This window comes from Typopeltis vanoorti, chromosome 5 (assembly GCF_054136105.1).
Source record: "Typopeltis vanoorti isolate ZY-2024b chromosome 5, IOZ_Tvanoo_1.0, whole genome shotgun sequence".
Classification (NCBI taxonomy): Eukaryota; Metazoa; Arthropoda; class Arachnida; order Uropygi; family Thelyphonidae; genus Typopeltis; species Typopeltis vanoorti.
The window spans coordinates 101,657,614-101,683,812 of NC_143553.1; the positions used below are offsets into that span (position 1 = coordinate 101,657,614).

A 26,199-nucleotide genomic window follows, 5' to 3' on the forward strand; every position below is an offset into this window, starting at 1 on the left:
GTTGAGGTATATAGGCAATGCCATAGCCATTGCTTCATTGACTCCAAACCTTCTCTCAACACTGTCAACCTAAGAATCCATTTCTCCTTTGAAATCTGGCAAGCAAGAGGAAGAATAATAATGGAAGGGTGAACAGGAATAGTAGCAAAGCGAGTATAAGATTGTGGCAGAATTATTTAATCAGCACTTTGTCAATGTATTTCATACTGGTAATGATTGGGTGCAACAGCCAGAAAGAAAGCAAATGACTACAGGGACTATTGGTGTATCTAAGGTTGAATAGAGTAGATATTTGCAATTTTCTTTGGCAATCCATGCCATCCTCCCTGTTACAAGACTGATGTAGTGATGGAGTATTCTGGTTGTTAAATGAGCACTTTTGCAATAGGGTGAAGCCCCATGGATTCCTATTGCACAAAAGTGGTTCTAGATAAATGTTTCCAATGTTTAAGGTATTATTATTATTATTATTTGAGACCTCCAGGGAGAGAGGCTATGAATCACCCAAACTAGCTGTCATACCTTCCCTTAAATTCATTCACACGAGATGCACTCACTACCCCTAAAGACAAACTATTCCTAAAGTGGTATTCCTTCACTACCCCTAAAGAGAAACTGAACTTCAAATTCCACCCACTCACTGCTCTCTGGTAGAAAAACCTAGCTCTTACCCCTTTCTTGACTGCAAATAAATTTAACTTCCATGGATGCCCCTGTGTTCTCTCCCTACCTTCCATATAACAAAAAATTTCATCAGATGATATCCTATAACACCGATTCAAAAGTTTATAGACCTCTATCGTATCACCCCTCTTTCTTCTGTTAACCAGAGTCTGCAATCCACATGCTCACAATCTCTCCTCATAATCTAAATCCCATAATACATATATAATCTTTCTAACTCTTTTTTACACACCCTATCCACAGCTTCTTTATTCCCTTGGAACCTGGGAGACCAAATCTGCACACAATAATCCAGGTGGTTTTATCAAAGCCTTATAAAGAGGCAAAATGGTTTCCTTATCCTTACGTTTCAAGGTTCGCTTCAACATTGCAGTTATCCTCTGAGTTGTATTTGCAACTTTTGCTATGTGATCTTTGAACTTCAAATTCCTATCCACCAATACACTAAGATCCTTTGCCTCCTCATTTTCTTGTAGCATAACTCCGCTAATATAATATGTTGCTGGAACTCTAATCATGCCAAAGTGCATAACTTTACACTTACTAACGTTAAACTGACAGCCATTTTCGTTTGCCCAAATTTCCAGCCTATTCAAATCATTTTGTAAGTGCTGAATAGCATCCCTGATTGCCCTACCTATCTTTGCATCATCGGCAAACAATTGGACATCTGATGTTAGACCCTGCCTGATGTCATTAATGCACAGATTGAACAATAATGGTCCAAGGACTGAACCCTGAGGTATACCACTGGTCACCATAAATCTGGCAGATTCTGACCCACTGTATACCACTTTTTGATATCTGTCAACCATCCCTTGATCCAAGTCAAGAGTTTATATTCCAATCCCATATTCTCCAGTTTATGCAACCACCTTTTGTGTGGTATCCTATTAAATGCCTTAGAAAATGTTGATTTCACCTAAGAAACTGAAAAATGTAATAATTATTTTTGAAACATTTGATGAATGCTTGCCATTCTAGGATTAACAACTTTTAAACAAAATAGATGCCCAGAAAAAGAAGTCTCACTAAATTCTCATAAAAAAAACCCAAAAAGCTCTGCTTTCTACAGATTTGTGTGTGTGTGGGGATATATTCATGGGAATGCTCACGAGTATTCTTGCTACAGAAGCATACCTTCTAGTTGCAGGAAATGCCCGCTTGACCTGCTTGGTGGTAAATGTCCTTCATCCCTTGTTGAAACACCATTGCCTTACTTACTGGAAGTCTGAATTGGTTGATGCCATGGAACTGCACAGTACAGGAGGGTGTTTCCAGCTTCTCTACTCTGTTTTCCCTCACTTTGGCATGCACAGTGAGTGACACCTTTCAGAGGCATGATGAACATATTATAGAGATTTAGAAGCCTCTCCATTTGAGAGTAAACAGTAAATCATTTCCACAGGCTTACTGCTAGATAATACAGGGGCATGAATCTGATGGTAACATATCAGGAGGCTTTCCATTCAACTGGTGCATAATCCTGCTGCCACTGATAGATATTCCTTAAGGCAGCTGAGTAGTATAATATAGTATACTGGAAGCACTGTAAAAAAGGTCATGTTATGGCTTGGAGAGTGAATGTTCTTCCCCTGGCATTTTTGGGAAGAGGTGATTGGCTGAAGAAGGGTATGAGGTTGAATAGTTTAGTTTTTTCACCAGTGTGCACACTGGTGGAAAAATGGAGCTCATGTGCCTAGTAACGGCATGCACAAAATTTTTGCTTTCAGAATTTCTAATCAGCAATTTTTGAACCTACTATAAAAATGGATTATATGATAAATCATACTTGTCACATGTTTTATTTAGAATTTCTCCAGTGGCTCAACTGGAGACACTGGAAAAAATTAATTAGTAACCTTTTAGTTTGTGCTGTGTTGGCAAACTAATGCTGATGTCAGCATTAGTTTGCTGACATCAGTTATTCCTATACACAAGAAGGGTCATATTAATAACTGTGAAAATTATAGAGGAATTAGTCTCCTAAACTCTGGATGTAAATTCTATAGTAAAATTCTGAAAAATAGACTGCCCCAATTCTATGAAGATAAGATAGAAGAAGAGGAGAATGGATTCAGGAGAGGCTGCTCTTGTGCAGATGGGTACTTTATCTTAAAAATTTTATTGGAAAAACTTAAAGAATGCAATGTGGAAACCCATATTTCTTTTATTAATTGTTCTAAGGCATTTGACAGAATTAATTGCAATAAATTTTTTGCGATATTAATAAATGATAATCACCTAATTAAAGCCATCCATGATACATGTACAGACAACATGATTGCAGTAAAAAGTTAATGGAAGAATCTCTGACTGGGAACCTATAAACAGGGGAGCAAGGCTGTATATAGCCTATCACCCATTCTCTTCACAGTCTGTATGAATTCTATAGTAAGACATGGAGACTCACAGTACATGGTTATATCCCAATTAACAAACACACTAATATAGACACAATACTGTTTGCAGATAATCAGGCTATACTTGCAACCTCTGAAACTGATCTACAGTACTCTATTCATCATCTTAATCTAATAGTAAAAAAATTTAATATGGAAATTTCAAAAGAGAAGACAAAGGATTTGCCTTTAAGGGAAGAGAACCAATAAGAAGTAAAATCTTTTTAAACAATACAATTATTGAACAAGTCAACTCTTTCAAATACCTCAGATATCATCTAGCCTACAAAGAAGAAAAAGACAGAAATGAAAATTACAAATTTCAATAGCGTTTTAAATATTATAAATCAAGTTTTTAAACCCTTGAAGGTACAAAAACATACTCATTTTATTGTACAATGAAACCTGTGGAGAATTCATGACTAAAGAAACACACATAATAACCACAGTACTAAGTTTTAATAAGTAAATATTTCATCTTAAGTATCTTAGGACATCGTCAGTACAGTTAATTCAAACAATACTAGGAATAACATACAGTTAGGGCATATGATTACAGTGGAATCCCAATATGTGTGCAGTAGCGTGATATAGAATTAAATTAAAATATATCTGAAAAAAAAAAAAAGATTACATTAAAATAAGATAACATATATAAAAATTATTTTACACAATTTTGTATGACAATTTCCCATACTTTAGGAATAGTATGGGAAATTGGATTCCCATATAAAGATATATGTAGAAGTTTGGTCTTTTCCCAATGGATCCTATGGTTTGGGTTTTCAACTCCGTGTTGTGTGAGGCCAGATTTCTGCAGTTTGATAAGACAGATATGGTTTTGATGTTCCAAAATGCGTTTATGAACAGATTTAATCTGTTCATAAACAATTTACAGGAGCATGGAACCTCGTACACGCCAGGTAGCATCAGAGGTGAGAGTTTGTCTTTAGGAGAAGGTAACAGGTTATAGATCTGGTTGATTGGTTTGATAATTAAACCAATTATATATTTGGTTTAATTCTTTATCCAAGTGTAAGCAAACAAAGTTTGCTCCTGAAGTATTTTCAGGACTGGAGCAAAGGTGGAGTAAGTTCTGATCACTTTCCTTAGTATCTCCCATAATGCAAAGCACATCTCCTTGCAGACATGTATAATGCTATGCATTAAGGTAAAGGCCACTACCCAGACCAGTTTTGACCTTTATTGAGGTCTCATCAGTGGGAGCCAGACCCAGAGGTGGTGATACTAAGGTGGAAGTAATGCAGTCATATCACTATATACCAGTTGCCAAAAGGTTTCAACACCTTATTATTAAAATTCTACGGATTAGAGATAGTTGATGGAAGTTTTCACTTGGCTATGAAACCAGTTTATTTGGTTTAATCCCAGTGGCAGCCCGTGAAGTTTTAAGTGGGGGTGCTGCCTATACAAAATAATTTTTAAAAAATTCTTTTTTTTCCTAATTAGTAACAAATTTATTAATAAATAAATAAATGGCAGCACCCCCATTTAAAACTTCATGGGCCGTCACTGTTTAATTCTTTATCCAAGTGTAAGCAAACAAAGTTTGCACTTGAAGTATTTTCAGGACTGGGACAACTCGTGGTAAAGGTGGGGTAAGTTCGGATCACTTTCCTTAGTATCTCCCATAACGTAATATCTCCTACATGATTATTATTATTATTATTATTATTTCGGGCGACTCCAGGAGTCCTTAGACTCATCAAGGGAGGCCCTAAACATCATGTCCACCCAACTATGCGATTACATTCTCACAGTATCTATCATACCTTGTCTTGAACTCGTTCACCGTCATAGCACCCACAACAGACTCTGGCAGCTTATTCCACTCATTTACCACTCTAAAAGTAAAGAACCCAGCTCTAACACCCCTGCTAACCACACTCTTGCCCAGCTTCCATAGGTGTCCCCTAGTTCTCCCACCACCAGTCCTGATCTCAAAAATATCCTCTGAATTAATCCTATAGAATCCCTTTAGCAATTTGAATGTCTCAATCATATCTCCCCTTTTCCGCCTATCAACTAGTTTCTGCAACCCACAAATCTTCAACCTGTTCTCATATGGTTCATTCCATAGACCTGTTATCATCCGAGGGTAACCGAGGTGACCAAATCTGGGCACAGTAGTCAAGATGAGGTCTTATCAAGGCTCGGTACAGAGGTACAATAACTTGCTTGTCTCTGCTCGTCAAGGTATTTTTCAACAACCAAGTGAGTTGATGAGCAGATTTAGCTACTTTTGCAGTGTGCCCCCTAAACTTCATCTCCCTATCCACCAACACTCCCAAGTCCCTGGCCTCATCAATCTCTTGGAGTACAGTTCTACCAATGTGGTATACTGCTGCTAATCTTTTCACCCCAAAATGCATAACCTTACATTTTGTCACATTAAATTGACATCCATTCTCCTTAACCCAGAACTCCAATCTATCTAAGTCATCCTGCAAGACTTTGACATCTTCTGCATTCACTATTGCCCTACCCAACTTTGCATCATCAGCGAACAAATGAATTGTTCCACTTAGATCCTTCCCTATATCGTTAATGAACAGATTAAACAGCAGTGGTCCAAGAACAGAACCCTGCGGCACACCACTAGTCACAGGCCGTCTTTTGGACTCTACTCCTAAATAAGCTACTCTTTGATATCTCTCCATCAACCAACCACCTATCCACCTCACCAACCCTATATCCATTCCCATATGTTGTAGTTTACGGATTAGTATTCCATGTGGTATCCTGTCAAACGCCTTTGCCAGGTCCAGCAGTATTACTGTAAACCCATTTCCCTTATCCAGTTCAGCCGTCACCTTGTTATAAAACTTGAGCAAGTTACTGAAGCATGATCTACCCTTCACAAAGCCATGCTGTCCCCTGTACAGTATCTCGTTTTCATCAATCCATTCCTGTATTTTTCCCTTGACTACTTTCTCTAAGACCTTGACAACGACTCCTGATATGCTGATCGGTCGGTAATTTGCAACCGTAGTCTTGGATCCTCCTTTATGCAGTGAAACTATTTTCCCCTCTTTCCACACCTTCGGGACTAAGCCAGACCTGAGACTCAGATTAAACAACATTGTCAAGGGCACTGATAATTCTTTAGCCGCTTCACGCAAGACCCGTGCTGGTATACCATCCAATCCCACAGATGTGTTCACATTAAGGTTCTGTAATAGACTAGTCACCTCCACTTCATTCATCACTATTCCCGTATAAACTAATGGTTCCTTCATTTTTTCAATGTCACCACCTGGATGATATGCTTTTGCAAAGTGCGTGCTCAGTAACTCCACTATATCGACTGATTCAGTGACCTCCTTACCATCGTCATTCCTTAAAATCATTTTACCGTGTACAGTTTTTTCTTACTTGCAGCATATTGAAAGAACTGTTTTGGATTCTCTTTTGCTTGCAAAGCTAGTTTCCTTTCATAATCCGCTTTTGCTTTTTTTACCACACTCGTTACCTTTCTGGCCTGCACTTTATACTGTTCGTGTGCCTGCAGGTCACCCCTTTCTTTAAATTCCCTCCACAGTTGTTTCTTTTTTTGCAGCTCAAGCTTAATGGTGTTATTCATCCATTTAACCCCTACTTGTTTTACTATTCGGACCCTAGGTATACAATCAGCCATTACCTCCTGTAAATGCTCCTTGACCACTTCCCATGCTCTATCGACGTCCAGCCCTTGCAGTTGTACATGCCATGGCACTGATCCAAGCAATCTCCTATGCTTGTCATACTTGCCAGCACGGTAATTCCACATATACCCTGTCTTAATCGAAAATTCCACACCTTTAGCCACCTCCCAGGTCAAGACCTTATGATCACTCTCACCAATAGGTGGCAACATGGTCATATTCATTACAGTCAAATTCTCAGATGCTATTACCAGGTCAAGCACTCTCACACCCCTAGTATTTTCAATTACATGCTGTCTCAGATAGTTATCCCTTAATAACTGAATAAAATCCTTTTCCTTCCTCACATGTGTCCTATCCTCCTTCCAATCAATGTTACCATAGTTGAAATCCCCCATAATAATTACCCTCCTTCCACTCATTTCATCAATTTCCCTATGCATACTATCTCCACCATCTATTCCATCACCTGGTCTATAGCAGCACCCAACTGTATATTTTATTCTGCCAGTCTCAATCTCACACCAAATAGCCTCAAATGAGCTCCTTTCGCTATCCTGCGATACAACTTCAATTCTCCTTGGCTGCAGTTCATCAGCTATCATCAATAATACCCCTCCCCCCCATTTTATTCTCTCTGTCCCTCCTAAACACACTATAACCCACACATTCTATCCCACTAAATATATATCTTCTTCTGTCAGCCATGTTTCACTAATGCCAATAACCTGTGGCCAGGAAGAGCCAATCAAGGCCAAAAATTCTTCCTTCTTGTTCCTAATACTCCTGGCATTAGTATACATGAAATGCAGTGATCCCTTAGTCCCAACCCTATATTGATACGTTATTCTAAATGACCCATTCCCATTTTTTTGTCCTTAGTGCTGGCTCGGGTACATTATATACATTCTTACACTCATCTGTCTCACTGATGTCTGCATATCCATTCCCCCCCCCCTCCTTGGTAGTTCTAGTTTCCCTGGTTTTGCACATCCATTTTCACTTCATTCAGCAACACTCTTTTCAGTCTCCGCACACCAAGTCCATTCAAATGCAGGCCATCCATCTTGTATAAGTCCTTTTGCCCTTCAAACTCATTCCACACGTCCACGAATTCCACAACACACCGTCTGCATAACCTACGCATAATGTCATTTGCAATTATGGTCCTCCTCTTAAACTCCTCTCTGTCATACCGTGGCAACAGACTAACCATTCTAACTCTGTCACTCTTTTCTTTCGCTACCTTTAACAATACTTTCAAGTCCTCTCTCATAAAAAATTTATCACCTTTCAATTCATTCGTACCCGCCACAATTATTAATTCTTTCACCCTCTGTTTTTGCACTCTAATACTCTCACTTACATGCTTAAATTTCGCACCCGGTAAGTACGATTTAGTTACACTGCCATCTATCACCCCTCTTAATAACGAGTCACCATACAACACTCTTTCCTTCATTTCAGAAACTCTCTCATTCTTGCAACTGTTTTTTTACGTTATCCGAATCACTCTGGAAAGAGTTTTGCAGGTGCTCTAATTGCCACTGCGCATTTTGTATCACTGCGCGCAACCTAGTGATCTCACTTCCTACAAATAATTCCTCATTATTTTTATCATTTAAACCATTTTCTCTCTCAATATGGTTGCTTTCACTCTTTCTTAGATCACCGCTCTCATTGCCTTCTTGTACATCGCATTTCTCTATCAAGCCACTATTTTCACTCACATTCTGGCAATTTTGGCTTTCTTCAACCATAACTATCTCACTACCTGACACATACTTCAACTCCTCGCTTTGCTTACACTTTCTACACATTCTCCCACCATTATCACTTTCAATCCAAATTCCAGCCTCATTCGGGAATGCATACATTCCACACACATCACATTGGACAAACTCTCTCACATTATAGTTTTTGTACAATGGCTTCGTATTTTTGGACGCCATTATTTTATGTTGCATTGGCGCCATATTCAAATCTATGAAACGTAACGTTATATACTAAATTAAATAACGTAATTCACACCAAAATCCCACAGACACAACAAGCTACCAAAATTAGGCAGTATTACGTTATAATTTTAACCTATATTCTAATTTTTACTCAAAATTGTACTTAGCTTTCGGGAGCTCTCTGAAAACGATGATATGACTTCTGCATTACTTCCACCTTAGTATCACCACCTCTGGATTTGGCTCCCACTGATGAGACCTCAATAAAGGGAGAAACCGGTCTGGGTAGTGGCCCTTCCCTTAATGCATAGTATTATACATGTCCAAGGAAAGTGATCAGAACTTACTCCACCTTTACCACGAGTTGTCCCAGTCCTGAAAATGCTTAAAGTGCAAACTTTGTTTGCTTATACTTGGATAAAGGATTAAACCAAATATGTAATTGGTTTACTTTACTAACCTATTTGACTATTTATCTCTAAAAGTTATTAGCATACATCTAATTACCCTAATATCTTCCTTGGTGATTTCAGTGTCCAGAGTTTAGACTTTCCTTTCTGTAACTTCACAGACCAAGTGGAAGGGAAGCCAAACTATTTTGCTTTCAGTGGGTTGGTGAACACAAATTGTTCATTAACCCACCAGAATTCCAGTGATCCTTGCATTCTCCCAACACCTCACACCTTTTCTTAACCAACTGTTCCTCTTGATATGCTGTTAGTGTTGGCATGCCTGACCATAACCTTACCCGTGTGTTCTTTTTTGCTGATCAACCTTCTCTCAGTCGGTATCAGCCTTGTATCTTATGGCACTATAATGGTACCATTTGGAATGATCTGCATCATTTCCATAGTCTAATTGTTGCTTCCACTCTTCTTGTCTCATCACATATTCTGATCTAGTGGCCAAAATCATTCTCACTTTGATGATTTTTTTTGTTATTCCCCACTTCACTCAGAACCCGTGTCCCAATCACTAGTTCTCCAACTTATGCCAGAGTAGTTCAGACCAAGGACTCAGGTGAAAGGCTCTGACATCTCACTTAGTTTGCATTGCAGTTTGTAAAAACTGCAACAAAAACAAATCAACAGTGAATAATAAATATGTTTTTTGTAAATGGTAGTTGTTTCTCTCTGAATATGTGTGTGCAAATGGTAGTTATTTCTAATGTGTGTGTGTGCATGCATGCATGCATCCACTGGTATTATTGTGCATTATAAAATTGTATTTTATATAGGTTGTGAATATCATGGGTATTGTAGTGATATGACACGGACATGGCCAGTTAATGGACATTTTAGCAGTTTTCAGAGGGAGTTATACGAAGCAGTTTTAACAGTGCAAGAGGAAATAATTGAACTTTGTGCAAATTTCCCATCACTTGATTATCTCTTTCATGCAATGTGTCAATTAGTTGGAGCTAAGCTACAAGAATTACATATTGTTCCGGATAATATTGGAAAGATCGAATTGAGCAAGGTAAGAATGAAAAATTTTTGTATATGCTTATTATTATTGATTACACAGTCCAACACAATTTTTGCTGACTTTTATATGAGACTTGTTTTTTACTAATTTGGGTGCGCTGATTTCAAATATCAAACCCATTTTTCTCTATCACGTCAGGTTTTTCCTCTATGGCATTTTCTGTTTGCTAATTTGTAAGTTTTTGATAGTTTTAAGGAGGCAGTACTATTTAGAGGAACAAAAAAATCGATTTTTTAATATTATTTTCTGAAAGTATGTACTTCTAAAAATCTGTTCCTAACTTTTTATCAAGAAATTCGAAAAATTCCCGAAGATATAGCCTATTATTCAAAGCGGTGCGCAGATCAGAATCGGAGCGCTCACCGCTCTCGCTTGTTAGTAAACGAATAAATGCGTAAGAACCTGCAACGGCACGTACTGGTGCTTTGAATGCGAGAGAGGCCAATAATTAGATACATAACTACTTAACAATATTCATTAAAAATTACAAGAATATTTATAAAAAAATAACAATTTTACTTACACATGAGTTTCAGGGAATAAATTTTTGTTTGTAGCAATTTCTGCTGTGTGTTCTGTTTTGGCAATCCCTTTGAATACTCCAACAGTAGTTGGCCATCATGTGAGAATCCCATCTTCCTTGGTACCGATCTTCCATAGTTTTTAAGTCTTGATGAAATCTTTCGCCTTGTTCATCGCTTACAGCACCTAAATTCTCGGGAAATCTATCAAGATGACTGTATAGGAAATGAAGCTTTATGCTCATGTTGCAACCTAGGCGCTGGAAATTTTCAAGCATTGTTTCCACTAGATCTTTGTAATTGCACGCATTTTTGTTTCCAAGAAAATTATTCGCAACCATTGTAAATGAAGTCCAGGCCTCTTTCTCAATTTCGTTCATAGAGTTGATGAAATTTGGGTCTCTCATTAAAGTTCTAATTTGCGGTCCTTCAAATACACCAGCTTTAATTTTTTCATAACTAAGTCGTGGAAATTTTTCACATATGTATTGGAAACAGTCACCTTGTAAATCTAAAGCTTTAACATACTGCTTCATAAGACCTAGTTTGATGTGTAGAGGTGGAAAAATGATTTTTTCTCTGTCAATTAAAGGTTGATTTATAACATTCTGTTCTCCAACATTTAAGGATATTCTAAGAGGCCAATGTTTCTGACTCCAATGTTGGTTTCTAGCTCGACTATCCCAGAAGCATAGAAAACACGGAAACTTTGTATATCCTCTTTGAAAGCCAAGTAAAAAGTTCACCATTTTAAGATCCACACAGATGATCCAGTTATGGTCTATATATTTTAATAACTTCAGAACCTTTTTAATGTCCTCATATGTTTCCTTTAAGTGGACTGAATAGCCAATAGGAATTGAGCCATATACATTCCCATTGTGTAGTAAGACACACTTGAGACTTCTGCTTGAACTGTCGATAAATAAACGCCACTCATTTGGATGATATTGTACAACACTCATTTCAGTTAGTAAACCTGACACATTGTTACGGCAAACAAACCCACTCTCGTGTTTAAAATATTGTACAAGATTACTTTCCCTGCTACAATAAAAAGTTATCTTCGTATCTTGCTCCAGTAAGTTTTTTTTTCATTTAATCTTGAAGCTAACAATTCCGATGATTCCTTTGATAGGCCCAAATCTCTTACTAAGTCATTCAATTCCGCTTGAGTAAAATGTTGTGGTCCAGAACTAGAAATTAAATTTTCATTGTCTAAATCAACATCCGGGTCCCGCTCCTCAAGAACATCTGGCATATCCCGATCATGCTCATTCTCAAGTAAAAGAAGTCCTTTATAAATTGGCACAGCTATTTCATTGGAATGAGCAACTGGCCGAATTGCTGAGTCGAGATTTGGATACACAATTTTTTTCTTATTCTTCTTATTATAACCAGAAGTCTGAACTAAACAAAAATAGCAATCATCTACGTGATTTTTCGGTTCACGCCAAATCATTGGAATGCCAAAAGCCAAATTTTGGCGTTTTCCCTTGCTCCACTGTCGTAAATTTTCTACACATGACTTACACACTTTATTTGGAGCCCATGACTTGTCCTGATCTGCAATTTTTACATCAAAGTATGCAAAGTACACTTTCTTAACGAAATCAGTGATATTTGTCCTTTGACTGGGAACAGTAAAGCTGCCGCAAATGTAGCAGAAGGAATCTACACTATTGACACAATTTCGAGTAGTAGACATGATGTATTTTCTTCACTGCTGACTAACATGCAATTAACAAGACAAAAAAAAACAGAGACTTTATTGAAACGTTATAAGCGCTCATCATACTTTCATGATCGATTAACGATTGACTGATTTCGATAGTTCTTTGTCCGCTATGACGCATATAGCATTCATTTGTTTTAGGCAGTTGTCATTGCCTACTTTTCATCACCTAATGTATTAGGTCGGTTATCAGCCTCTCTCGCATTCAAAGCGCCAGTACATGCCGTTGCAGGTTCTTACGCATTTATTCGTTTACTAACAAGCGAGAGCGGTGAGCGCTCCGATTCTGATCTGTGCACCATTTTGAATAATAGGCTATATCTTCGGGAATTTTTCGAATTTCTTGATAAAAAGTTAGGAACAGATTTTTAAAAGTACATACTTTCAGAAAATAATATTAAAAAATCGATTTTTTTGATCCTCTAAATAGTACTGCCTCCTTAAAACTATCAAAAACTTACAAATTAGCAAAAAGAAAATGCCATAGAGGAAAAACCTGATGTGATAGAGAAAAATGGGTTTGATATTTGAAATCAGCACACCCAAATTAGTAAAAAACAAGTGTCAGATCATAATCAGCAAAAAAAAAAAATTTTTTTTTGTTGGCCAGTGTAATTAATGTTTCCCAAATGTTGGGAAACATTAATTGGGAAGTTTTATGCAACCATATTTATTTAAATTCGGTTCATTGCTGAGTGCTACCACAGATTCTAAAAACAGTCTTTCTTTTTTGAATTTACTATGGTGGAGTGTGGTAGTTTTTCTTCAGAAGAGCCATTGGATTGCATCCAAAACATTGTCTGCAAGGCCAGATTGTCCATAGTTGTGATTACAGATGTATGATTTGTGCTCTTTCACTTAAGCCTCAACACATGGAATGAAAGCATACAGAAATTATTAAACACAAGTTTAATAGTTCCTATATTTCGTCTCTGTCACAGAGACATCTTCAGGAATATAGTATTAAAATTATAATAACACACACAAATTGACAAAACAATAAATGCAAGAAGTTACACTAGAAGCCAAAAGTCCTATGAGGGTCACCCTGTATGGGTGCTGTTTGTAGCTTTGGCTGTTGGGTGGAAGGCTTAAGAATTAATGTTTTTCCAAATCTTGGGAAGTTTAATACAACCATATTTAGAGAAAGATGTCGGAAGTTTTTTCACTTGGTTAAACTATAAATTATATATTTAGTTTAATCCTTTATCCAAGTGTACTTCAGGTGCAAACTTTGTTTGGATAAAGGGATTAAACTAAATATATAATTTACAACCATATTTATTTAGATTAGGCTGTTTTTTTAAATCTGTTCCTGGTTTTAAAAAAAATCTCTCAAGTTTATATTTGCTGCATTGAAACATAGTAGTTTTTCCTATTTGATTCTCTGTGAGATGTTCATGGCATGATCAGCTAGACCTGACTTGACCATAGTTGTGGCAGCAGATGTATTTCTTGTGTTCTCCTAGGCATACATTGGCAGATCTCTCAGTTTTACCCTAACACGATAATTTTTGCAAAAACCAGGAACAGGAAGATTGGGAGTAGATAAGGGCAGCCAGCTTCAAACAAGGAGGAGATTTGAAAATAGTGCAGAGTTTGCCAGCCTGGTTGGCCACTCTCCATCCAGAAGGCTGCGGGTTTGAATCCTGCCGTGTGCATGGATGTTTGTGATTGTCTGCAAAAATATTAGTGGTGGTGGTGGTCATCAGTAGATGGCATTGGTGTAGATGAAGGTAGTTGTGGTTGGTGGACTGGTGTAGATGATGAAGGTAGTTGTGGTTGGTCGACTGGTGTAGATGATGAAGGTAGTTGTGGTTGGTCGACTGGTGTAGATGAAGGTAGTTGTGGTTGGTGGACTGGTGAAGATGGAGAGTTTTAGAGTAGGTGCCCTCCCTCGATGAGTCTTTGGACTCCTTGGAGGTGTTATGTAAAAATATAATATTATACTTCTTTAAAGTTCTGGCAATTTTTTCTGAACATCCCCAGATATAGGGAATAGTAATAGCATTAATGCAATCTGTATGCTGTGAGGGATGTAAGGAGATGGGAGGGGCAACGATTTGGTTTATTTTACTAAAAGATTGTAGCCATTGGACAGAAAAGCATGGTGAATAAAGGAGAGTTCACCTGTGAAGGAAGAAGCCTGGTTGGAACAGGGGTTGGAGGTGCTGTTGAGAAGAGTTTTAATAATACCATATTGTTGTTGGGGGGAGGGGGATGATATCAAAGTTTGTGTAATGTATCATCTACCTGAGTGGGTGGGTTTTACATAAATTGAGAAAGAAAGCCCTGTTAGGAAGAACTGTGATTAGAATATCTAGAAAGATAAGCTGTTGTTATTTTCTCTTTCTCTAGTGAACTGGATTCTGGTGGTGCTGGCTGTTGAGATAGAGGAGAAAAGAGTATTGTGTCTGAGCCATATGGCTAAATACAGAGCACATCATTAACATTAGCCAGATAGAAAGTTTGAGCACAGAAGTATCAAGTGCATGCTTTTCAAAATTCTCTATATAGAAATTGGCATACAAAAATTATATGAAGATGAAGAAAAGAGAAAAAACAGTCTATAGCTGTATCTGTTTATATATGGTGTCTTATTAAGTGAAATGGATGGCAAATTGAGGAGATTAATTATAATCTCTGCACTACTTTCAAACCTCATTTGGAGCTTGCTGCCATTATCTGCTCTCCTAAAGATCTAAGATCTGCTCTCTCCCCTCACTGTTCCTTTACTAGGTTCTCTTTTTTTTTTTTTTTTTCCCCCTAGCAACTTAGCTTGTTATAGTCAGACTGGGAGATCTTCTAATATCCACCTTGGAGAAGTCCAGCAGATGCATAAGAAATGCATCTTCTGGCACAACTATATTCGGTCAGCTCTGGTTGATAATATGGGAGGAGGAAAAAAAAAACTACTATGTTTCATTGCAGCAGATACAAACTTGAAAGACTTTTTTTAGAATCAGCAGCAGATTTAAAATCAACAGATTCTGAATAAATATGGTTATGTTAAACTTTCCATGATTTGGGAACCATTAATTCTTAGGGGCCTTCTGTCCAACAGCCAAGACTAGCTAACAGCATAGTGTCCCTCATAGAATTTTAGGCTTCTAGTGTAATCTCTTCTATTCAGTCTGCAATTCATTCCATTAACCTTAATTATGAGCTCTCTGCTTCAGATCTTGTGTAAGTGGGGTGGTGGGCTGACACCAGATAATGAAAATGCTCTACCACCTAACATTAATAGACAGTCAAGAGTAGAAATTTAAATAACATTTGCAGTTTACAAAAAATAAAGAAGCATTATTACATGAGTTATTTTATAAATCATTCCAAAGTAACTTGGATACATCACTTGCCACATCTTTCTTAAGATGCTTACAAGCATGAGAAACCTGCTACAGTCACCAATAAGCATGCACAATTCAGCCAGCAGAGCTTCAACAGATGCATGATACAGGTGAATAATTTGCCAAATATATACTGTGAAACACATAACTAATACTGCCTTATGCTATCTCACTGCTACCAAGAGTTTGAGCCAAAGAAGTAGTTGAACATCAGTCAGGTTACACAGACTACTGTATCAGGTGCTACTGACAGTGTTTGCTGCCTTCCTTATTATTGATAACTAAATAGCCTTGGAAACTACTTTGAATGTTAACAATTTGTAGATTTATGTTATCTGTGTATATCATATCACTGTTTCAAAGTTTATTCAGATTGGTTGTTTGGTTGTCTCTAGCCTGCAATTCATACACATCATTTTCAGATGATGTCATTAACACACTGAATGTCATTTGCAAACTTTGTACACACCAAAACACATAACCATCGTGATCCCAGCAACTTCAGCAATGCATCCAGTTCCAGGAAGTGCAGATGTATATTCTCCTTTCCTTATCCTTATAGCATGTCTCTCTCTCTCTCAAATGCTCTCCCTATCAGTATTCACATTGAGTTCACTGCTTTTGAATTTTACTTCTCATTGCCCCCCCCCCCCCCCACACACTGAGTTAACTAACACATATTTTCTCTTTTTCCTTGCTGCTTAGAAAAAACTGAATGAAATGGTTTGTAAAATGAAGTGAAGCAGAAATTGATAAAGTAGCTGGAAAATGATTAGAAACAAGTCATTATTTGGAATTTTGACTAATTACTAAAGAAAAATGTCATCTCCCATCAAAAAGCTCATAAAGTTCCTAACACCACAGATGAGACTTGAATCAGTGTTTCTACCCAAGGATAAATTCTGCATTATTCTTTTGCTTGCACTAACAAATGCTAGGCAAGTGCTTAACATTGTGAAATGTTCTCAATATTTATTCGAATACCAGCAAACATGTATTTATGGAGGAGGGGGGGGGCATATACATGCTATCCTGCCAACAAATTATAGGGCACATACAGATATAAACAATACATCTTTTACTGACAGCAGATAATAGTATCTGATATTTGTCCATAATAACATCAGTATGTATCATGGAATACTTTCTACCCATTTTTGGTGGATTGTTGGTAGTATTGTTCCAAACTCTTCCTTTGAAGTATTCTACTATTCCTCTTTTTCAGACCTTAAAATTCTGAAATCAAAATATTATCTTTCAGGAAAATAAGGTATTTTGATTTATAAATGTTGTTCTAGTAATCTTTTTTTTTTTAAATGTCATTGATTGCAAAATTCACTAACACATATTCTCCATGCATTTCTCTACATCTGTTAAAACATGTACGTGTACAAAACTAGAATGTACATTGGCTATTATTGATTTTTACAGTTGGACTCCAAATTCATAGATCAGTTGTCTCTTTTTTCCTTCATTGTGTCTGCTGCAATCCTTTTTAACCATCTTCTTATGCATTTCTTAGAGCAAGGTTGTCCAACTTTTTTTTTTTAAAGGCAAACCAGATACGTATTATTATTATTATTATTATTTGAGACCTTTAGGAAGTCAAGGACTCATCAATGGAGGTTATTGTTGAATATCTATGGCCTTTCTTGATGAGTCACCCACCATTTTCCTGTTTCCCAGTGTCTGTTTTATATACTCTGTCTGCCTTCATAATCTACATTCCATAATCCTGATATGATATTTGTTATCATCTTTGCATCCTATCCACAGCATCTTTATCCCCTCCTAACCCAAGGAGACCAAATCTGTGCACAGGAGTTAAGATAAGGTCATATCAAGACCTAATTATAAAATGATGACAAAAGATGACAAAAATTTAATTATGACATACTTAATATCATATTTAGATAAAGAAAACAAAAATGCAAGCTCAATAAAACTTGAGCTTGCATTTTTTTCACACAACCCTTCAAAATCTGGTGTTAAGTCCACAGTACTAATGTACCATAGGTTGTACTTTTCTTATCTTTAGTATCAAATACTTGTCTGCTATTCTTACAACAGCAGCTGCAATTCTTCATGTGTTTGTTTGATTGCCATAAAAAAAAAAAAAAAAAAAAAAAAAAATTACTGCTGTTGTTGAGCATGACATTGACAGGTATCGATACTGAAGATAAGGAAAATCATTTCACTGTATAAGACTTTGATTAAGCTACATCTGAACTATTTGAGCAGAAGTTTGGTTGCCTAGATTTCAAAAGATGAATAAGCATTGGAAAGAATTCAGAGAAGCAATAGATAATATGGACAGAATCAAATCTGTGGTAGATTGGCAGTGAGGACAGGTTGAAGAGAGTGTAATACATTCTCTTCAACCTGTCATTATATGCCTCAACTAATGCTATGATTGTGCACATATCGGAAGTTGAGGCATATAAATTGTTGAGAATTTTCCTGATACATATATATATATATATTAAAAAGCTTTAATGACTGATACCAAGAGATAAAAAGATGACATGATATATTTGAAAAGATACTACTAGTTTACTAGTTTAGTTGAATTGATCAACATCTTCAAGTATCACGATCCAAGAAATATAAAAAGAATTACAGAGACTTAAAATTGCATTAACAGAACAAGTACAAAAAGACAGTAGCGTGTTTCAAAACAAAATGTGAGCTTGAGTTCCAAATAAATGTAGACTACGCACTGTCGCGAGTGCGCCAATACTGAACAGAGGCAACGTGTGCATCAGAGAGATTGAAACTTAGGCTGTTGTTGATATGAGAAGAATCTAGAGAAATTTCTCTAGATTCGGCAATCTTTCTCTCGAGCTCATCATAGCACACATGGATGTTAGAAGTTTGAGTCCAGTTCACAATGTGTTGGTGGCCTTCGTCTGAGTTAACTGAAAAGAGAATGTGGCGAGAGAGAGAGAGTGCTGGCTCTAGTTCTGTTATAGGAGATATCTCTACGGTGTTCTTCCAAATGTAGAAGGATGGATTTAGCAGTCTGGCCATAGCATGGCTTTCCACAATCACATACACTCCTGGAAACTGAGTTGGAAGATGTTTCTCTTTAGGTATACTAAGTATTGAACGAAGTTTTGGGAGTGTAGTGAAGCAAGTTCTGAAGTTCAACTTCTTGAGAATTTTTGCCAGTTTTGGTGAAAGAGAGCTGATGTAAGGCAAAGAGATGAAGGCTCTGGGGTGGGGGGGGGGGAAGAGGGTTCTTCAGAAGTAGTTGAGTGACTGGGGGGAAGAAATTTCTCAATTTTCTTAGGAGAGAACCCATTATTAATAAAAGTTTTTTTTAAGAAAAAGGAGTTCATTTTCAATTTCTGCTTCTTCTGTAAGTAAAGATTTGGTTCGGTGAGCTAAGGTGGAAATAATTATTATTATTATTATTATTCAGGCCTCCATGGAGTCAAAAGACTCATCGTGGGAGGTCCTTCCTAAGAACATAAAGTCTGTCAAGACTCATCGAGGGGAGGCCCCCCCTAAGAAACACAAAGTCTATCATACTACTCCTTAAACTCATTGACCGTTCTTGCTCCCACCACTCCATCAGGCAAAGCATTCCACGGTTCAACCACCCTCCACACAAAGAAACCACTCCTTATCCTCTTGCTCACAGTTTCCTTTCGTAACTTCCAGGGATGGCCTCTTGTCATCACTCCTTCCCGCTGTTCAACCAAGCGAAAGAACTCCCCAGTGTCAACCCTGTAACAGTTTAAAAGTCTCAATCATATCACCTCTCCTTCTTTTATCCACCAAACTCTGCAGTCCACATTCCCTCATTGATCCTCATAAATATGCTTGTACAGTCCTGAAACCATCTTTGTCATCCATCTTTGTATCCTTTCCACAGTTAATTTATCCCCTTCAAATCCTTGTGACCAAATCTGAGAACAATAGTCCAAGTGTGGTCTGATCAGAGACTTATACAACGGAATGATAACCCTCTTATCTCTGCAGGTCAGTGTCCTTCTCATAATTGCAGCAATCCTCTGTGTTACCTTCACCACCTTTGCAATATGTCCCCTAAACTTCAGGTTTCTATCAATCATCAACCCCGGATCTCTTGTCTCCTCTACTTCCTCCAATATAACTCCTCCCATAGAGTATGCAGCATCCCATCGATGTTTCCCAAACCTCAAGACCTTACATTTTACTGCATTAAATTGAAACTCCCCATTCATTTTCCCATCTATCTAGCTTATTTAAATCCTCTTGCAGGGCTACCACATCTGCACTATTACTAATAATCCTTCCCAGCTTCGCATCATCCGCAAACAACTGAATATCCCCTTGCAATCCACTGGCAATGTCATTGATATAAAGGTTAAACAATATAGGTCCTAGTACTGAGCCTGTGGGACCCCACTTGTAACCCTCTGATACCTATCAGACAGCCAATCCTGAATCCAGTTGACCAATCTGACATCCAGACCTATGTGCTGCAACTTAAATATCAGCTTATCATGTGGCACCCTGTCAAATGCCTTCGCTAAGTCTAGGAAAATGGCAGTATATGCCTTTCCCTCATCTAATGCTCTTGTAACTTTATCATAAAAGGCTAGCATATTGCTAAAACAAGAGCAAATAATACCAAATTTTTGTGGGGGAGATAGTGATGAGAGGAAGCATGAAGGTATCTATCAGTATGAGTAGGCTTTCTAAAAATTGAGATTTTAATACTCTCAGCATATCTGGTAAGTTTCAGGTCTATAAAAGGGAGGCAGTCATCGGATTCGAGTTCGAAGGTAAAAGAGATTTTTTCATGACACTTGTTTAGGTGGTCTGAAAATAAATTGAGGTTGTTAACACCATCTTCCTAGATGAGGAAAATATCATCAATATAACGATACCAAAATTTTGGTTTAAGGTGGAAGGAGTTAATAGCTTTTTCTTCAAAATTGTTGAGATATTTATCTGTGAGAATCGGAGAGAGTGGGCTGCCCATGGCCAGACCTGAGTTTTGTAAGTAGATCTTATTGTCATATTTGAAGTATCCTGACTTTATGCAATGGGAGAGAGTAAAGCAAAGAGTTTTTTTGATAATTTCTTCTTGAGAAGATCGAGGACTTCTTGAGCAGGCACATTTGTAAAAAGGGAAACAATATCGAAACTGGCCATTAAATCTGTTTTTTTTAAATTTGATATCCTTGATTTTTGAAACAAAATCTGCAGAGTTTTGATTTTGTGAAGAGGAAATTCCAGAAAGATTTCTTAGAAAACTCGCGAGATATTTGGAGAGGTTGTAGGTAGGAGAGTGTATGCCCTCAACTATAGGTCTGATTGGACAGTTTGTTTTGTGAATCTTGGGGAGACCATACAGTTGAGGGATCAAGGGTTGAAGTGACCTAAGAGAAAGACGAATGTTTCTTTGTAACTCCAAGGTGGTTATTATTAGTTCTATTGTGTAGTTCAATCGTAGGGTCACTATTAATTTCTGAGTAAGTATCACTGTTTAAAAGTTCCAATATTTTATTATGGTAATCAGACTTGTTGTCTGGTGGAGGTCTAGCTTTATTTATGGTGAAAATGGCTTCCATACAGAGGAGGCTAGCTTCTTTGTTTGGTAATAAAGAAGCTTCCTTTTCTATCTTTGTTAAGAGATGTTCTTTAGGAATGGATGTAGGAGCAGTGACAAAGTCGAGACCTTTAGCAAGTATGCTTTCTTCTGCCAAAGATAGTTGATGGGAAGACTTATTGATAACACCTTTTTTTAAATAGGTAGAGTCAAAATGAGATGTTTTGCTATGCTGTATATATTTAAGAGAATCATATTTTCTAATGAGGTTGATTTTATTTAAATTCTGTATTTTAGAAGCTTTAAGAGTGCTAATTTCTTTTAAATAGTTCCAAGATGAACTGTCTAAATAAAAAAAATAGATGGTGCCCGTTGCCCTACCAGTATTTTAGAACGTGCTCTAGGAAACAAAAAGGTTGGGAACCCCTGCTTTAAAGCATCAGTGGCACTGAATTTAATGAGCAGTTTATCAGCATATATCATATATCATCAATTAACCTCCCTTTTGGGAAGTTAATTGGGCTGAATGGATGACATACCGCCATCTATTTTTTAGAGTGTGCAAAAGAATTAGCTATGCCCTTAACATAATGAAGCAAAGAAGTTATGGTTCCCTTATATAAGACTTTAATCAGGCTGCATGTGGACCCATGCACAGATTTGATCATGTGGTGTTTCAAGGGGATGAGTATATCTTGGAGAGAGCACAGAAGGTTTGCTAAGTCATTGTCAAGTCTATAAAATGTGGAATATGAGGACAGATCAAGAGAATGAAACTTGTAGAGCCTTGTGAATAGAAGAAAGGTGAGGAATATAACTGAAATGTATAAGTTGTTGAGGGGTTGCTACCAGATGAATATGGAGCAGATTTTTTCATAGAGTAGAGGAAGACAATGGTAAAACAAGAGGAAATCCCTGGAAGCTGTAAGGCAGAGTAAAGAGCAAGCTGTTTGGTGAGTGGAATGCATTGCCTGAAAATGTGGTAAGTGAAAAAACTGTTCATGGGTTTAAGGCACAGTCCAAGGATCTGTTTGCATAAGAGTGTGGTCCTCCCATGATGAGTCTTTTGACTCCATGGAGGTCTGATGTTAATAACAATAAACAAAAGGATATATATATATATATATATATATACATACATACACACAGTATGTGGAATTATAAGGTGGGTGATTATAATAATCTCTATGGTCAACTAGCATCATCAATTCATTGGGTTGATGAGCTGTGTAGAAAATATGTTGACAGAGTGTGAGAATTGATAAGGTAGTATCTAACACAAGCCATGCATAACTGCATTCCAAGAATTAAGTGAATAAATAGAGTAGAAGAGAAATGAATGAACAGTGAAATCATGTAAGGTGTTAGAAAAGAAGTTATGGAGAGGTGCAAGGTAGAATGGTAACAAGTATGGTATAGAAAAGAAAATCTGCAGTATGAGAGGAGATTGGCCAGTCAGACCAAGGATAATTCAAGTGAATTCTGCTATATAGCAAGCAAGAGAAAGATTAGTAAATTATTTAAGGAATTTACATACGTTGTAAATCCCTTAAATAATTTACTAGTCATGTGTTATCAACATATAAGCCTATCTACAAGAAGAGAAAGATTAATTACGGCACAGTAAAACTGGTGGATAGTTATGGTAGCAGAGTGCCTATTGCAAAGGATGTAGTTGAGTTATTTAATGAACACTTTATCCGTGTATAATCATACTGATGAAATGATACTGTACAACATGTAGAAGGGAGGTAAATTGTGGAAAAATTAATTGAAGAAAGCAGAGTCATACAGTTGTTGATTGGGTTAGGTGTTAATTAGGCTACAAGAATGGATATCATATCACTCCATATTTTTAAGGAATGTGCAAAAGAGTTTCCGGGTTTGATTTTAACTTGTTCGCATTTGATTTGAAGACCTTACATTGGATTCCTTGGGAAACGTGAAAAAGTAGATTGTTCAAGAATAGAAGGAATGAAGGAGGAGTAAATGAAACTTGTTCTGTAAGTTTGGAGTTGAAATATAAAAAGATGTTGGGTAGCGGCTACACACATTTCAGTGGCTTTAGTACGGAGTAGAGGAATTATTGATGCTAGTGTATATGAACAATTGTCATGGAAATATTTATAGAAAATGCATGCTGCATAAACCACATGTCTGTGTGAAAGTGGGTGGATCAAATTAGTTAGAGATCATTAATCAGTCTAATTGTTCTCTTCTGTACTAAACAAGTACATTTAGGGAGCTCTTTAGGTATCGCCTCAAATGTGAGAACAATATTTGATTTTTGTGTGTGGATTTGTGATTTGTATAAGGTTAATAGCTGTTTAGAGGTAATGAACCTTGGAAGAGGAATCTTAGTTTTTTTGGGATCTGAGAGAGACAATGGTTGTAATTTTTTTATGCCAAGAGAGACTTGGCATAAAACAGAAATAAAATTATTGCAGGGTAATGTGTAGTGCTAAGAAGAGAAATCTCATCTTGTTTGGAGATTTAAGTGTTGTCTAAGATAATTAAGAAAATGGTAGTAGGTAGAACTGTGTTTTGCTAGCACTGAAATTGACAATGTTATCTGAGTCCTATTGAAGAATGACTTGGAGATCAGAATTGAGATACTGAAGGTTGATGCTTAGTAAGTTGTGTTGATTTGTATATTGCAAAGTTTGTTGAAGAAAACAGGGGGGGGGGTGCAGTATAGTATCATCATTGACACTATATTAGGTTGGTGGTCATTGATATATATAGAAGAAAGAGCATGAGTGAGAGAACAAAGTCTTATGGAAACCCAGCATTAGTTGCATAGTTAAGAGGATCAGGTGCTATTCACCATGACATGTACTGTGCCTCTGGTCAGAAAGCCAGTTGCAGAATTTAAAGTTTATAAATAGGCTTTAGCTCCCGACCTGGTCAGAGGCCTTGGAGATGTCGTGCAACCACTTGAGATTCACCAAACTTTTCCATGGCATTAGTCTGTTCGTTCTTTAGTGAGTGTTAGTGCTATGAGTATTAGTCTGTTAGCTTTTAAAGATGGATAACATATATAAGCAGATCCCCCCCCCCCCCATTGATCAACAGTGGCAGAATCCATGCTGGCAGTCATTTCATAGTTGGGTGCTCTAAGAGTTGAGTGTTTATAATTCTCTCCATTACTTTGGAGAGGACTGAGGTGAGAGAGAATGGGTGGTAGCTTGATGGTAGGGATTTGTCATCCTTCTAAGGAATGGATTAAACACGGGACCATTTTCCAGACTGTGGAGTAGATGTTATTGGAGTAACAGAGCATAAAAAGGCAGTGTAGGATAGGAGTCAACATTGGAATACAAACTTTCAGGACAATCAGAGGAATGCTATTAGAGTGAATAGGCTTTTTGGTGTCTAATTTGGACAAGATTCTTCTGATATCTTTTTGGAAAAAGGACAGAGGGGAGGATATTGAGTGCTGAACATTTGGAATGGTTAGGGAAAATTGCTAAGATCATCTAGGCATGCATTTGAGGAAAAGTATAAGCCAGGAGATTTGCTTTTTTATGTGGGTGATGATGCAATAGAGCTATTTGTGGGCAACAGGAATAGGAGGTGCTGGAGAAAAGCTAAGACCAATTGCTTTGACAAGAGACCAGAATGCCTGACTGTCATTTGGACATGATGCAAGTTTTTTGTTTTTTGGTTCTTTTGAGATCAGCTTTAGATATATTGATAGTTTTCTTGCATTTGTTTCGGTCTTTGGTATAAGTGGTAAAGATGGATAGAGTTCCTAATGAAAACCAGTTGCAGTACTAAGCTCTCTTAGCTTTTTTTTTACAAATCGATTTTTGGTTAATCTCTCCTTTTTGCATAAATAGGCTTACTTTTTTATTATTATCATTCGGGGTTGGGTCCAATGCATCACTTCTAATCATTCAATGTGCCACTTTTGGTGCATGCACCATAGGTTGGTCTGATCTAGAGGAAGGGCAGGGATGCTTGCGAAGTGGTGGGAAGTGGATAAAGAGGTGAAGGTAATCCAGATTTTAAGCCACTTGTTCCTGTTAAAATTGGGCTGATAGACAGTAGTTACATTTAGAAACAGGCTAAATCTTGACTCCTGCCCTCTTTACTGGCCATACTTCATCTTATATAAAAAAAATTCCACCCAGTTCAATCTTTAATTCAAAATTTAGTTTTAAGTAACACTGATATCTTGGTGAATTTTGACACTACTTTGTTACTCATCAATATCTCTCTTTTGATGCTTTTAATTTTACCATCTGTACCATTCACTTATCAGGACACCATATAAAAGTGGATAGTGGGTATGTACCCATGGGTTCTCCCCTTTCTCTTCCTCTATATTTCTGCAGGGACTATTTTGAAAACATGCTCTTGATACTGCTGTTATTAACCTTTCATCTGGCTAAGATACATTGGTGGAGTGTTCTCAGTTTTCCCACATGGCTGACATACTGGACTCTTTCCTCCTCCATCTCAACAGTAAGCATCCCTGAATCCAGTTCATTAAAGAAAATAACAATAGCCTGTCTTTTCTAGACACTCGAATCACATATCTCCCTAATGGCAATGGTATCCTTTCTTTATCATTTTACAGGAAAAACCTACCTACATGAGTAGATACACAAACTTTTCCATCACCATGCCTTCCCAATAATAATATCATTAAAACCCTTGTCAATAGAATCTCCAACCTCTGCTCCAACTAGGCTTTTTCTCGCAGCTTGAACTCTCCTTTATTCAGGAGAATTCCTTGAATTCTCCTATATCTTCCTGTTCGCTGACTACAATTCAAAAAAAAGGTTAGAATAAAAAGAGTTCCTCCCATCACCTCACATTCCTCTTAACATACAGATTATAGTA

At 37.2% G+C, this 26,199-nt stretch overlaps 1 protein-coding gene across 1 annotated transcript in view; it reads left to right on the forward strand.

The window, feature by feature from the left end:
* Window positions 1–26,199, forward strand: part of LOC150106695 (xaa-Pro aminopeptidase 3-like) — an 84,289-nt gene that overhangs the window by 50,168 nt on the left and 7,922 nt on the right. The window contains exon 3 of the mRNA XM_090393455.1: window positions 9,947–10,188. Within this exon, the coding sequence (XP_090249581.1) occupies window positions 9,947–10,188 (242 nt within the window). The remainder of the gene's footprint in view (window positions 1–9,946; window positions 10,189–26,199) is intronic.